At 49.0% G+C, this 14,243-nt stretch overlaps 1 protein-coding gene across 5 annotated transcripts in view; it reads left to right on the top strand.

Annotated features, from left to right (window-relative positions):
- The window catches only part of pak3 (p21 (RAC1) activated kinase 3), a 159,266-nt gene that overhangs the window by 91,539 nt on the left and 53,484 nt on the right, over window positions 1-14,243 (top strand). For all 5 annotated transcript variants that reach the window (XM_033030804.1, XM_033030803.1, XM_033030806.1 and 2 more), the window contains exon 4: window positions 7,724-7,877. In XM_033030804.1, the coding sequence (XP_032886695.1) occupies window positions 7,724-7,877 (154 nt within the window). The remainder of the gene's footprint in view (window positions 1-7,723; window positions 7,878-14,243) is intronic.

Here is a 14,243-nt window from a genome sequence, read left to right as displayed (position 1 = left end):
GCCATCCGGACGCAAGGTCCCCAGGCGGAATATGAGGTGCTGTTCCTCCAATTTCCGCTGTTGCTCACTCTGGCAATGGAGGAGACCCAGGACAGAGAGGTCGGATTGGGAATGGGAGGGGGAGTTGAAGTGCTGAGCCACCGGGAGGTCAGGTTGGTTATTGCAGACTGAGCGGAGGTGTTCGGCGAAACGATCGCCCAACCTCCGCTAGTCTCCCCGATGTAAATCAGCTGACATCTAGAGCAGCGGATGCAGTAGATGAGGTTGGAGGAGATACAGGTGAACCTTTGTCGCACCTGGAACGACTGCTTGGGTCCTTGAATGGAGTCGAGGGGGGAGGTGAAGGAACAGGTGTTGCATTTCTTGCGGTTGCAACGGAAAGTGCCCGGGGAGGGGGTGGTGCGGGAGGGAAGGGAAGAATTGACGAGGGAGTTGCGGAGGGAGCGGTCTTTGCGGAAGGCAGACATGGGGGGAGATGGGAAGATGTGGCGAGTGGTGGGGTCACGTTGGAGGTGGCGGAAATGGCGGAGGATTATGCGTTGTATTTGCCGGCTGGTGGGGTGAAAGGTGAGGACCAGAGGGACTCTGCCCTTGTTGCGAGTGCGGGGATGGGGAGAGAGAGCAGTGTTACGGGGTATGGATGAGACCCTGGTGTGAGCTTCATCTATGGTGGCGGAAGGGAATCCCCGTTCCCTGAAGAACGAGGACATTCTCGATGCCCTGGTATGGAATGTCTCATCCTGGGAACAGATGCGGCGTAGGTGGAGGAATTGGGAGTAGGGGATGGAGTCTTTACAGGGGGCAGGGTGGGAAGACGTGTAGTCCAGATAGCCATGTGAGTCAGTGGGTTTGTAATGTATGTCGGTCAGGAGTCTGTCCCCTGCGATGGAGATGGTGAGGTCAAGGAATGGTAGGGAAGTGTCGGAAATGGTCCAGGTGTATTGGAGTGCCGGATGGAAGTTGGTGGTGAAGTGGATGAAGTCAGGCAGTTGTGTGTAGGTGCAGGAGGTGGCCCCAAAGCAGTCGTCAATGTAACGGAGATAGAGGTCGGGGATGGGGCCCTGGTACGTATTGAACAAGGATTGTTCAACGTACCCGACAAAGAGGCAGGCGTAGCTGGGGCCCATGCGTGTGCCCATAGCTACGCCTTGTGTTTGGAGGAAATGGGAGGAGTCAAATGTAAAGTTGTTGAGGGTGAGGACCAACTCCGCTAAGCGGAGGAGAGTGTCAGTGGCTGGGTATAGGTTGCTCCTCTGGTCGAGGAAGAACCGGAGGGCTCCGAGACCATCCTGGTGGGGGATGGAGGTGTAGAGTGACTGGACATCCATGGTGAAGATGAGGGGGTGAGGGCCCAGAGAGTGGAATGCGTGGAGGCGGCGGAGAGTGTCTGAGGTGTCTAGAACATAGGTGGGAAGGGATTTGACCAAGGGAGATAGTATGGAGTCGAGGTATGTGGAGATGAGTTCGGTGGGGCACGAACACGCAGAGACAATGGGTCTGCCGGGAGAGCCGGGTTTGTGGATTTTGGGGAGAAGGTAAAAACGGGCCGTGCGGGGCTGGGGAACGATGAGGTTGGAAGCTTGGTCGGGCAGGGCGTGGGAATTGATGAAGTCGGTGATGGTGCTAAAAATGGTGGCCTGGTGCTCGTTAGTGGGGTCATGGTCCAAGGGTAAGTAGGAGGAGGTGTCCGAGAGTTGGCGCGTGGCCTCAGCTTTGTAGAGATCGACGCGCCAGACTACCACGGCACCTCCCTTGTCGGCTGGTTTGATAACCCAATCTGGGTTTTTGCGGAGTGATTCAATGGCAGTGCGTTCAGAGGGGGAAAGATTAGAGTGAGACAGGGGAGTGGAGAAGTTGAGGCGGTTGACGTCACGGCGGCAGTTCTGGATAAAGAGTTCCAGAGCCGGGACTTTACGAGAGGGGTTCCACGAGGAGGGGGTGCGTTGGAGACGGGAAAAGGGGTCATCATTGGGGGGCGAGGACATTGAGTGATACAGTGTGGAAACAGGCCCAACTTGCCCACACCGCTCAACATGTCCCATTTGCACTAATCCCACCTGCTTGCGTTTGCCCCATATCCAACTAAACCTTCCTATCCGTGAATATGTACCTGTCTAAATGTTTCTTAAACGTTGGGATAGTCCCAGCCTCAACTACCTCCTCCGGCAGCTTGTTCCATACACCTACCACCCTCTGAGTGGAAATCTTTACCCCTCGGGTTCCTATTAAATCTTCCCCCCAACTCACCCTTAACCTATGTCCTCTGGTTCTCGATACACCTACTCTGGGCATTTAGCAGATCTATTCCTCTCATGGTTTTGTACACCTCTATAAGATCACCCCTCATCCTCCTGCGCTCCAAGGAATAGAGTTCCAGCTTGCTAATCTCTCCCTACAGCTCAGGCCCTCGAGTTCTGGCAACATTCTCGTAAATCTCCTCTGCACCTTTTCCAGTTTAACGACATCGTTCCTCGAACACGGTGACCAAAACTGAACACAGTACTCTAAAAGTGGCCACGCCAACATCTTATACAACTGTAGCAACTTAGACCAGTAATTGTCAATGTGGAGAGATCTTGACTGGACTTGAGGTCTAGTTAGACGCCAATCTTGTTTAGGTTTCCAATCTGCAGAATAAGGGTTGAGGTGATTTAACAGAGGTCACTCCCTCTTCTCCCCTCTCCCATCAGGCAAGAGGTACAGAAGTGTGAAAATTCACACCTCCAGATTCAGGGACAGTTTCTTCCCAGCTGTTATCAGGCAACTGAATCATCCTACCACAACCAGAGAGAAGTCCTGAACAATTATCAACCTCATTGGAGACCCTCGGACTATCTTTGAACAGCCTTTACTGGCTTTACCTTGAACTAAACGTTATTCCCTTATCCTGCATCTGTACACTGTGGATGGCTTGATTTAATCATGTGTTGTCTTTCCGCTGACTGGTTAGCACGCAACAAAAACTTTTCACTGTACCTCGTTACATGTGACAATGAACTAAACTAAACTACACAACATCCAAGAGCAAGTAATCCAGCAAAGATTTGTATCTTCGGGAGAAAAATTAGCAGTGAAAAATGATTGCAATTTAAATTGACATGCTAGCGAGGAACTTATAATTTTATTTCCACTAATAATTAAGGTATTTTCCCCATTAATATGACTTTCTGTTGCCTGTAATTTTCTATAATAATCATATGGCTTATATACATAATGAAAATAGAGCACCGGAGTACATTATTCTCTTTACATATTCAAGCTCGTTCTCTCTCTTGCTAAAGTTACAGATGCCCACTCTTCATAGGTTCATAGTTTCTAGGAGCCAAATTAGGCCATTCAGCCCATCAAGTCCATTCCACCGTTCAATCATGGCTGATCTCTTTCCCTCTCCTAACCCCATTCTCCTGCCTTCTCCCCATAACCCCTGACACCCGTACTAATCAAGAATATTACTATCTCAGCCTTTAAAATGTCCGATTGACGGCCTCCACAGCCTCCTCTGGCAATGAACACTGATCCACCACCTCTGACTAAAGAAATTCCTCCTCATCTCCTTCCCAATGGAACGTCCTTTCATTCTGAGGCTGTGGCCTCTGGTCCTAGACTCTCCCACTAGTGGAAACATCTTTTCCATGTCCACTCTATCCAGGCCTTTCACTATTTGTTAAGTTTCAATGAGGTCCCCCCTCATCAGTTCTAGGGTAGGACATTCGCTCCTTCAAGTCTACTTGGCCGTTGACTACGATCCTGACTACGGACGCTGTCTGTAAGGAGTTTGTACGTTCTCCTCCCTTTGACTGCCCGGGTTTTCTCTGGTGCTCTGTAATTTGTCCCTCGTGTGTGTGTGTGTGCGTGCGTGCGCGTGTGTGCGTGCGTGTGTGTGCGCGTGCGTGTGTGTGGAGATGTGTGAGGTGTGATGAGTGTGTGTGGTGGTGTGTGAGGGGGGTGCGGTCTGTGCGTCGTGTGTGTAGTGTGTGCGTGTGTGTGAGCGGTGGTGTTGTGAGTGTGGTGTGCGTGTGTGTGTGGAAGTGGCTGTGTTGTGCGTGGGGTGTGTGCGCGTGTGTGTGCGTGTGCGCGTGTGTGTGTGTGTGAGGTTGTGTGCGCGTGTGTGTGTGTGTGTGCGTGCGCGTGCATGCGCGTGCGTGTGCATGTGTGTGTGTGCGTGTGTGCGCGTGTGTGTGTGCGTGTGTGCGTGTGCGTGTGTGCGCGTGTGTGTGTGTGGGATGGGATTAAAGTTCAGATGATCGCTGGTCGGCGCGGACTCGGTGGGTCACAGGGCCTGTTTCCACTCAGTATCTCTCGAACTACAAACTACCATTTCTTGACATGGGAGAAGTGAAGTGCAGCCTGTAGGGTGGTGAGTCCACCAAGAAGGAATGTGCTGCCGTGTCCAGCGCTCCGGACGCTGGCCACCGCGGTCAATGAGCTCACTCCACTTCATGTCTTGTTACTGGGGCCTGGCCACAGTGGAAGTTGACCAAGTGTAACTTGCTGCAAGGCCAGTTACAGAGTTAGTTTCCTGGAATGCCACACTGGCTCTAGGGCAGGACTTACTGGTGCATGGCATCATCATCATCAGTGTGGAAACCATTAGCGACGCAGTGGTGTTGGTTTCCGACAGGAATGGTGACGGACGCATCACACATCTCTGTCCTCCAGTTCCTGCGGACTTCCGCCGCTGGAAGTATAGGATTTTGGTGTGTGTGTGTGTGCTTTATCATTGTTCCTTACAATGCTGTGTACGACAGTGATCGCAACTTCTACTGAAGTGTGCATGGCCGTTGGCTTGCGAGGAGCTCATCCGCCCTGGCTAAAACAAAATGATTGCTTCCCTGCCATCAAACTACGTAAGGTCATAAGTGATAGGAGCAGAATTAGGCCATTCGGCCCATCAAGTCTACTGCGCCATTCAATCGTGGCTGATCTATCTCTCCCTCCGAACCCCATTCGCCTGCCTTCTCCCCATAACCCCTGACACTTGTACTAATCAAGAATCTATCAATCTATCTCTGCCTTAAAAAAAATATCCACTGACTTGGCCTCCACTCCCTTCTGTTGTGAAGAATGGCAGGGGTTCTGAGGAGAAGGCAGGAGAATGAGGTTAGGAGGGAGAGATAGGTCAGCCATGATTGAATGGCGGAGTGGACATGATGGGCTGAATGGCCTAATTCTACTCCTATCACTAATTAGCTTATGATCTCCACTGCCATGTGTACATCATGCATTTGGTGCAACTGGACTCATGCAAGTTGTAGCACCCACTGGACAGCTCAATGTACTGATTTCCTCTAGGGCTAGTTCATGCTTTATTGTGATAGGAAGCTGCTGCCTAGACAACCTGGCCACTGCTCATTCCTATTTCCAGCTCTCAATAACACAGACTTCAAGAAGTCATTGCAAAGGAAGGTTGTGGAGTCATCGAGTCATACAGCATGGAAACAGGCCCATCGGCCCAACTTGCCCACGCCGACCAACACGCCCCATCTTCGCTGGCTCATACCCCTCTAAACCTGTCCTAATCCAATAGACAATAGGTGCAGTAGTAGGCCATTCGGCCCTTCGTGCCAACACCGCCATTCAATATGATCATGGCTGATCATCCCCGTTCCTGCCTTCTCCCCATATCCCCTGACTCCGCTATTTTTAAAAGCCCTATCTAGCTCTCTCTTGAAAGCATCCAGAGAACCTGCAGAGAACCGCAGAGAATTCCACAGACTCACCACTCTCTGTGAGAAAAAGTGTTTCCTCGTCACCGTTCTAAATGGCTTACCCCTTATTCTTAAACTGTGTCCCCTGGTTCTGGACTCCCCCAACATCGGGAACATGTTTCCTGCCTCTAGCGTGTCCAAACCCTTAACAATCTTATGTGATTCAATGATTCAATGAGATATCCTCTCATCCTTCTAAACTCCAGAGTATACAAGCCCAGCTGCTCCATTCTCCCAGCATATGACAGTTCCGCCATCCAGAGGAGTTAACCTTGTGAACCTACGCTGCACTCCCTCAATAGCAAGAATGTTCCTGTCTAATCCCAGCCTCAACTACCTCTTCCAGCAGCTCGTTCCATACACCCACCACCCTTTGTGTGCAAAAAATTACCTCTCGAGTTCCTATTAAATTTTTTCCCCCTCACCTTAAATCTATTCCCTCTGGTCCTCGATTACCCTGCTCTGGGCAAGAGACTCTGCATCTACCCGATCAATTCCTCTTGTGATTTTGTACACCTCTATAAGATCACGTCGTCCTTCTGCGCTCCAAGAAATAGAGTTCTTGTTTCCTGAAGAGGATTTGAAGAGGAGAGAGAGAAGTGGGTTAAGACACCACAAGTGGTTTGGGTGGGAGATTGCAGATGCTTCTGCCCGTGTTGAGCTTCCAGGTATCATACTTCACTATCGTTCATCTGAGCTATCTCCAGATTTTCTTTGATCGATTGAAAGATACACAATGGAAGCAGAACCTTCGGCCCACCGAGTCCACGCTGACCGTCGATCACCCGTTCTTACTAGTTCTATGTCATCCCACTTTCCCATCCTTTCCCCACAATTTGGCCAAATTTAGAGGGCCAATTGACCTACGAACCCGGGGTGTGGGAGGAAATTTGCTGATGACACAAAGCTGGGTGGCAGTGTGAACTGTGAGGAGGATGCTATGAGAATGCAGGGTGACTTGGACAGGTTGGGGGAGTGGGCAGATGCACGGCAGATGAAGTTTAATGTGGATAAACGTGAGGTGATCCACTTTGGTAGCAAAAACAGGAAGGCAGATTGCTATCTAAATGGCGTCAAGTTGGGAAAAGGGGAAATACAACAGGATCTGGGGGTCCTTATTCATCAGTCTATGAAAGTAAGCATGCAGGTACAGCAGGCAGTGAAGAAAGCGAATGGCATGTTGGCCTTTATAACAAGAGGAGTTGAGTATAGGAGCAAAGAGGTCCTTCTGCAGTTGTACAGAGCCCTAGTGAGACCACACCTGGAGTATTGTGTGCAGTTTTGGTCCCCTAATTTGATGAAAGACATTCTTGCAATTGAGGGAGTGCAGCCTAGGTTTACAAGGTTAATTCCTGGGATGGCGGGACTGTCATATGCTGAGAGAATGGAGCAGCTGGGCTTGTACATACTGGAGTTTAGAAGGATGAGAGGGTATCTTATTGAAACATATAAGATTGTTAAGGGTTTGGACACGCTAGAGGCAGGAAACATGTTCCCGATGTTGGGGGAGTCCAGAACCAGGGGCCACAGTTTAAGAATAAGAGGTAAGCCATTTAGAATGGAGACGAGGAAACACTTTTTCTCACAGAGAGTTGTGAGTCTGTGGAATTCTTTGCCTCAGAGGGCGGTGGAGGCCGGTTCTCTGGACGCTTTCAAGAGAGAGCTAGATAGGGCTCTTAAAAATAACGAGGTCAGGGGATATGGGGGAGAAGGCAGGAACGGGGTACTGGGGATGGCGATGATCAGCCATGATCACATTGAATGGCGGCGCTGGCTCGAAGGGCCGAATGGCCTCCTCCTGCACCTATTGTCTATTGAAACCGGAGCACCCGGAGGAAACCCACGCGGTCACGGGGAGGATGCGCAAACTCCACGCCCGTAGTCAGGATCGAACCGGGGTCTCTGGCGCTGTGAGGCAGCAACTCTACCGCTGCGCCACCGTGCCCGCAGCTCTCTATGGCGCGTCTGTGGACAGTCGGCGGTTTCAATGCGTTTTTATGTTGCCTTCCCACCAGGGTATTCCCGAGCAATGGGCCAGACTTCTGCAGACGTCCAACATCACAAAACTGGAGCAGAAGAAAAACCCGCAGGCTGTCCTGGATGTCCTGAAGTTCTACGATTCCAAAGAGACGGTGAACAATCAGAAATACATGAGCTTCACCTCTGGAGGTAAGGACTTGCAATCTCTGTTGTGCAAAGATGCTCAGGCTCGGGTCAAACACAGGCCCAGATTTTGACTCCACGTCTTTCAAACGCCCACAGAACTTTAAGATTGAAAACCATGGTCAAGTATTAATTACATGTTGTTTTTACACTGAGCCTGTTTAAACTATCGCAGTTTCCCACTGTAAGCCATCAGATGCGCACTTTGTTTGCCAGTTCAGTGGCCGTAATGTTAAGTTTAGTTGTAGTGGGAAGGCAGTGTGGTGCTGATATTAAATAAATCACCTCCTTTAAATCTGTAATGATTTGCAAAATTAGACTCGGTGCAAAGGGTTAGAAATTCATCCCCTATCGCGTACACTGTATATAGCGGGCGGCACGGTGGCGCAGCGGTAGAGTTGCTGCCTTTACCACGCCAGGGACCCGGGTTCGATCCTGACTACGGGTGCTGTCTGTGCGGAGTTTGCACAGAATTGTAAAGAATGGGTCGACTGGGCTAATCTTCACTGGGATTTAGAAGGATGAGATGGGAACTTATAGAAACATATACAATTCTTAAGGGATTGGACAGGATAGATGCAGGAAAAATGGTTCTGATGCTGGGGGAGTCCAGAACCAGGGGTCACAGTTTAAAGAATGAGGGGTCGGTCATTTAGGAGTGAGATGAGGAAAAATGTTTTAATCCAGAGAGTTGTGAATCTGTGGGATTCTCTGCCACAGAAGGCAGTGGAGGCCAATTCACTGGATGTATTCGAGAGAGAGTTAGATTTAGCTCTTAGGGCTAACGGAATCAAGGGATATGGGGAAAAAGCAGGAAGGGGGGACTGATTTAGGATGATCAGCCATGTTCATATTGCATGGCGGTGCTGGCTCAAAGGGTCGAATGGGCTACTCCTGTACCTATTGTCTATGTTTCTATGTTCTCCTTGTGACTGCGTGGGTTTTCTCCGGGTTTTCCTGCACAATCCCAGGATGTGCAGGTGAATTGGTCTATGTAAATTGTCCCTGGAGTCTGGGATAGAACTAGTGTACAGGGGGATTTTTGGTCACGTGGGCCGAAGGGCCTGTATCGATGCTGTATCTCTAAACTATTAGATGTTTTCACTAGTGGGAGAGTCTAGGACCAGAGGTCATAGCCTCAGAATTAAAGGACGTTCCTTTAGGAAGGAGATGAGGGGGAATTTCTTTCGTCAGAGTTTGGTGAATCTGTGGAATTTTTTGCCTCAGAAAGCTGTGGAGGCCAAGTCAATGGATATTTTTAAGGCAGAGATAGATAGATTCTTGATTAGTACGGGTGTCAGAGGTTATGGGGAGGGGAAGGCAAGAGAATGGGGTTATGAGGGAGAGATAGATCAGCCATGACTGAATGGCCTAATTCTGTACCTAGCACTTATGACATGACTAAACTAGTCTAAATGATACAGTGTAGTTAGTTATATATGAATGTTGTACTCTACCTCATGTGTATAAACTTCAATAGAACTGATTACCACATGTTGAGTAGGAAGGGAATGAACTTTTAATGCAAGCAACTAAGGACAATTTTTATCCATCTGTAAGCTGTTCTCTAGAAAAGTACCAAATAAGAATACATTTATTTTGTGGACATTTTTTTATAAATCCGGTTCATTCAAAATGTCTCACAAATGAACTCAAAGCCCAGGGACTTTCTTAGTCAATGGAAGGGTAGTGAATAGGACCAAGGAAGAAATGGGTTCTATGGAAGGGCAGAGGAGGCGAGGTCAAGGGTGGGAAGACCTTTAAGACCTGAACAGTCTGAAGAAGGGTCTCGAACCGAATCGTCACCCATTCCTTCTCTCCAGAGACGCTGCCTGACCCGCTGAGTTACTCCAGCATTTTGTGTCGACCTTCAAGGGTGGAAGAGAGGCGTTTCGGGTAAAGGGGTGGGGAGAGGGTGACAGGGTGAAGGAATTAGTGACCAGGAGGAGAACAAGGCATGGTGAGAATAAGATAAAAGGGTTCGTGGACAAATCTGTTGGAATTCTTTGAAGAAGTAAAATAGCAGAACAGACGAAGGAGAGTCAGCGGATGTTGATAACTTAGATTTTCAGAAGGCCTTTGAGAAGGTGCCGCACGTGAGGCTGCTAAGGGCGATGAGAGCCCACGGTATCAAAGGGCAGATACTAGCATGGATAGCAGGTTGGCTGAATAGCAGAATGCAAAGAGTGGCAATGAAGGGGGATTTTTCAGGTTGGCTGCCAGTGACTAGCGGAATTCCGCAAAAGTCGGTGCTGGGGCCGCTACTCTTCACGTTGTATATTAACGATTTGGACGAGGGGATTGAAGGCTCTGTGGCAAAGTTCGGGGATGATACGAAAATAGGTGGGGGGGGGCAGGTAGGGTAGAGAAAGCAGGGGCTCTGCAGAAGGACACGCACAGGCTGGGAGAGTGGGCAGAGAAGTGGCAGATGGAATATAGTGTAGCAAAGTGTGGAGCCATGCATTTGGTTAGTAGGAATAAAGGCATAGACTATTTTCTAATTGGGGAGAGAATCAAGAAATCGGAGGACTTGGGAGTGCTGGTGCAGGATTCCAGAAAATTAATCTGCAAGTCGTATCGGTGGTAAAGAAGGCAAACGCTATGCTAGCATTTATTTCAAGAGGGATAGAATACAGGGAAGTAATTCTGTGACACAATAAGGAGCATTTTTGTTATTGTGGGCAATTTTGGGCCCCATATCTGAGGAAGGATGTGCTGGCTCTGGAGAGGGTCCAGAGGAGGTTTACAAGAATGATCCCAGGAATGAGTGGGTTAACTTATAATGAACGTTCAACAGCACTGGGCCTGTACTCACTGGAGTTTAGAAGCATGAGGGGGACCTCATGGAAATGTTGCGAATAGTGAAAGGCTTGGATAGAGTGGATGTGGAGAGGATGTTTCCACTAGTGGGAGAGTCTAGGACTAGAAGTCATAGCCTCAGAATTGAAGGACCTTCTTTTAGGAAGTAGATGAAAAGGAATATCTTTAGTCAGAGGGCGGTGAATCTGTGGAATTCATTGCCACAGAAGGCTGTGGAGGCCACGTCAGTGGATATATTTAAGGCAGAGATAGATAGATTCTTGATTAGTACAGGTATCAGGGGTTATGGGGAGAAGGCAGGAGATGGGGTTAGGAGGGAGAGATAGATCAGCCATGATTGAATAGCGGAGTAGACTTGATGGGCCGAATGGCCTAATTCTGCTCCCAATACTTATGACATCATTTATTGACTAAGGATATAACCAAGAAAAAGAAGGATTAATTGGGAGGGGGGGAGGGTGGGAGAATGAGGGAAGAGATGAGAACAGACAGCGGGGGAAGAGACGGGAATGCTGTAGGAGCGAGCGGTGAGGAAACATTAGGCAAGAGGAGATGAAGAATGGGAGGGCAAAGGAGAATAGAGGAGCTGTGAGGGTGTGAGTTGAGAGGAGCGAGAGAACAGGAGAGGAAGGTAGAGAATGAGGAAGTGTGGGGGTGGGGGGAAATCGGGAGAAGGGGAAAATGAGGGTGGAGAGATCAGGGAGGGAGACGGAGGTGGGGCGATGAGGAGAACATGTGAGGCTCTTTGTGGTTTACAGTCGACTGATGAGTGAAGATTAGTGGAGGGTTGTCTTGATTGGTTTCCCGAGGAGGGTTCTTTCAAATGCAGCTTAGTTTTGGCTTTGGCTGGTATCCAAATACCAAGGGCAGGTCCACCACCGATTCTACGGCAGCTGGTGATTTGGCACCTCCTTTAATCTGATAACATTTACAAAATGACCCCCCCCCCCCCCCCACCTTTCCGGAAGTCACCCCGAAGATGCGTCGCCTAGGCCGGATGAAGCGGCCGATCTCGACCTCATCGGGACCTCCGCGGCTGATCGACGGGTGGAATTTGCCCCCCCCCCCCTCGCAGTCGGGTCTCTGGAACTCCGGCAGGTCCGTTCCCACGGCCGACTTCCGAGGCCGACTTTGCGGGCCCGTGTCTCGACCCCTAGGCGGAACATTCCGGTACCTTTGGACTCCTCTCGAAGGCCGTGGCCTCTGTGGATCCGGCAAAACGGAGAATCCAGATTGGCTCTGGAACCAAAGGTGCCAGAAAATCAGAGGGAGCAGTGGAGGCCGGTTCTCTGGATGCTTTCAAGAGAGAGTTAGATGGAGCTCTTAACTCTTAAAAGGTAGCAGAGTCAGGGGATATAGGGAGAAGGCAGGAACGGGGTACTGATTGGGGATGATCAGCCATGATCACAGTGAATGGCGGTGCTGGCCTGAAGGGCTGAATGGCCTACTCCTGCACCTATCGTCTATTGTCTATTGTCTAAGTCAGGCTTCTGTGAACAGGCAGGGATTTAGCCATATTGTCAGCAATTCCTTACAAGTACCTAGTGAGCAGTTCTCAAGAGAGGTTTATTCTCTCTCATTGACTTCATCTATTGCTGCTACATGCCGTTTATTAACATGTCCCTGTGGTAAACATGGTTCACTCAAGATATAGGGATCCCATTATATTATGAACACAATTAGTGTAGTAGAAGGTAGTAAGTGATAGTCAGTTGGAGATAGAGGTGGAGTTTTTGTGTACAAGATCTTGAGAGGAATAGATCAGGTAGACGCACAGAGTCTCTTGCCCAGAGTAGGGGAATCGAGAACCAGAGGACATAGGATTGAGGTGAGAAGGTAAAATGTTTAATAAGAACCTGGGGGGGTAACTTTTTCACGCAAAGCGTGGTGGGGGTATGGAATGAGCTGTGGAGAAGTTAGTTGAGGCAGGTGCTATCGCAACGTGTAAGAACCAGTTGGACAGATACATGGATGTGGCAGGTTTAGAGTGATATGATGAGCCAAATGCTGGCAGGTGGGACTAGTGTAGATGGGGCATGTTGGCCGGCGTGGGCAAGTAGGGCCTGTTTGCATGCTGTATGACTCTATGAATTAAACAATTGAAGGCGAGATTTTCTAAGGGATATTCTGTCCTTTCGTCTGGGGTGAGTCAAAAGATATTTCGACTTTAGACACTGGAGAGCCATTTTTTTTTTAGGGTGACAGAATTCTAGTGTTTATGAACACATTTTCAGTTCTTCAATCAACCAAAAATCTTCCTAACATAACCTCCCATGGAGAAGGTAGGAGAATGGGGTTGAGAGGGAGAGATAGATCAGCCTTGGTTGAATGGCGGAGAAGACTCAATGGGCCAAATGGCCTCATTCTGTTCCTATCCTATGGTGTGTTCCCCCTGCCCTCTGTTACAATTCCTCCACCATGAATTTAGTTTATTGAGGTTATTTTTGAGTTTGAGTTGAGTTTATTGCCACGTGTGCTGAGGTACAGTGAAAAGCTTTTTTGTTGCCTGCCAACCAGTCAGCGGAAAGACTATACATGATTACAATCGTGTCAGCGTGTCCATTTGAGAGGCTGAATTCCCCGATACAGAATAGACCCAGACCCATCACATAATCAGTGGGACTTTATCAGTGGGACATTAAAGTCACGTATATCTTGGTACACTACTCGCTGGAGTTTAGAAGGATGAGGGGTCCCCTCAGTGAAACTTGCCAAATAGTGAAAGGCCTGGATAGAGTGGATGTGGAGAGGATGTTTCCACTAGTGGGAGAGTTTAGGACCAGAGGTCACAGCCTCAGAATAAAAGGATGATCCTTCAGAAAGGGGATGAGGCAGGAATTTCTTCAGTCAGAGGGTGGTGAATCGGTGGAATTCTTTGCTGCAGAAGGCTGTGGAGGCCAAGTCAATGGATATTTTTAAGGCAGAGATAGATAGATACTTGATTAGTACGGGTGACAGGAATTATGGGGAGAAGACAGGAGAATGGGGTTAGGAGGGAGAGATAGATCAGCCATGATTGAATGGTGGAGTGGAATTGATGGGCCAAATGGCCTAATTCTTCTCCTATCACTTATGACCTGAGGATCTGTGATGCTGTATTCCCCAAAGCATGCATATAGAGTAGACCCTGTCCAATCTCATAATCAATGGTACTTTAAAGTCGCGTGTATCTAGGTACAGTGAGATTCATTTCTACGTACAAGGTACCGAGTCATTTAGTTAGCGTTACCTATCGTTACAACTGCATCTTCAGCCCTGAGCTCCTATAAACTGGATAAAGACCATCAAGACACCTTCCATCCCTAGGCCACTGCCTCAATTTTCTTATCCTTGGAGCTCCAGCCTGGGTTGAGTTTTACGGACGTGGACATGAATGTAATCTACCTCAACCTTGCAATTGCATTTCTGCTGAAATTGGTGAACTCAAAAGATTTCCTCCTTCCATCCCTGGACCACGTGGGTTTCCTCCGGGTGCTCTGGTTTCCTCCCACATCCCAAAGATGTGGGGGTTTGTAGGTTAAATTGGCCTGCGTAAATTACCCCGAGCATGTT

This window comes from Amblyraja radiata, chromosome 12, assembly GCF_010909765.2.
Source record: "Amblyraja radiata isolate CabotCenter1 chromosome 12, sAmbRad1.1.pri, whole genome shotgun sequence".
Taxonomy (NCBI): domain Eukaryota; kingdom Metazoa; phylum Chordata; class Chondrichthyes; order Rajiformes; family Rajidae; genus Amblyraja; species Amblyraja radiata.
The sequence above is the reverse complement of the archived record's forward strand: the minus strand, read 5'-3'. Positions and strand labels throughout refer to the sequence as shown.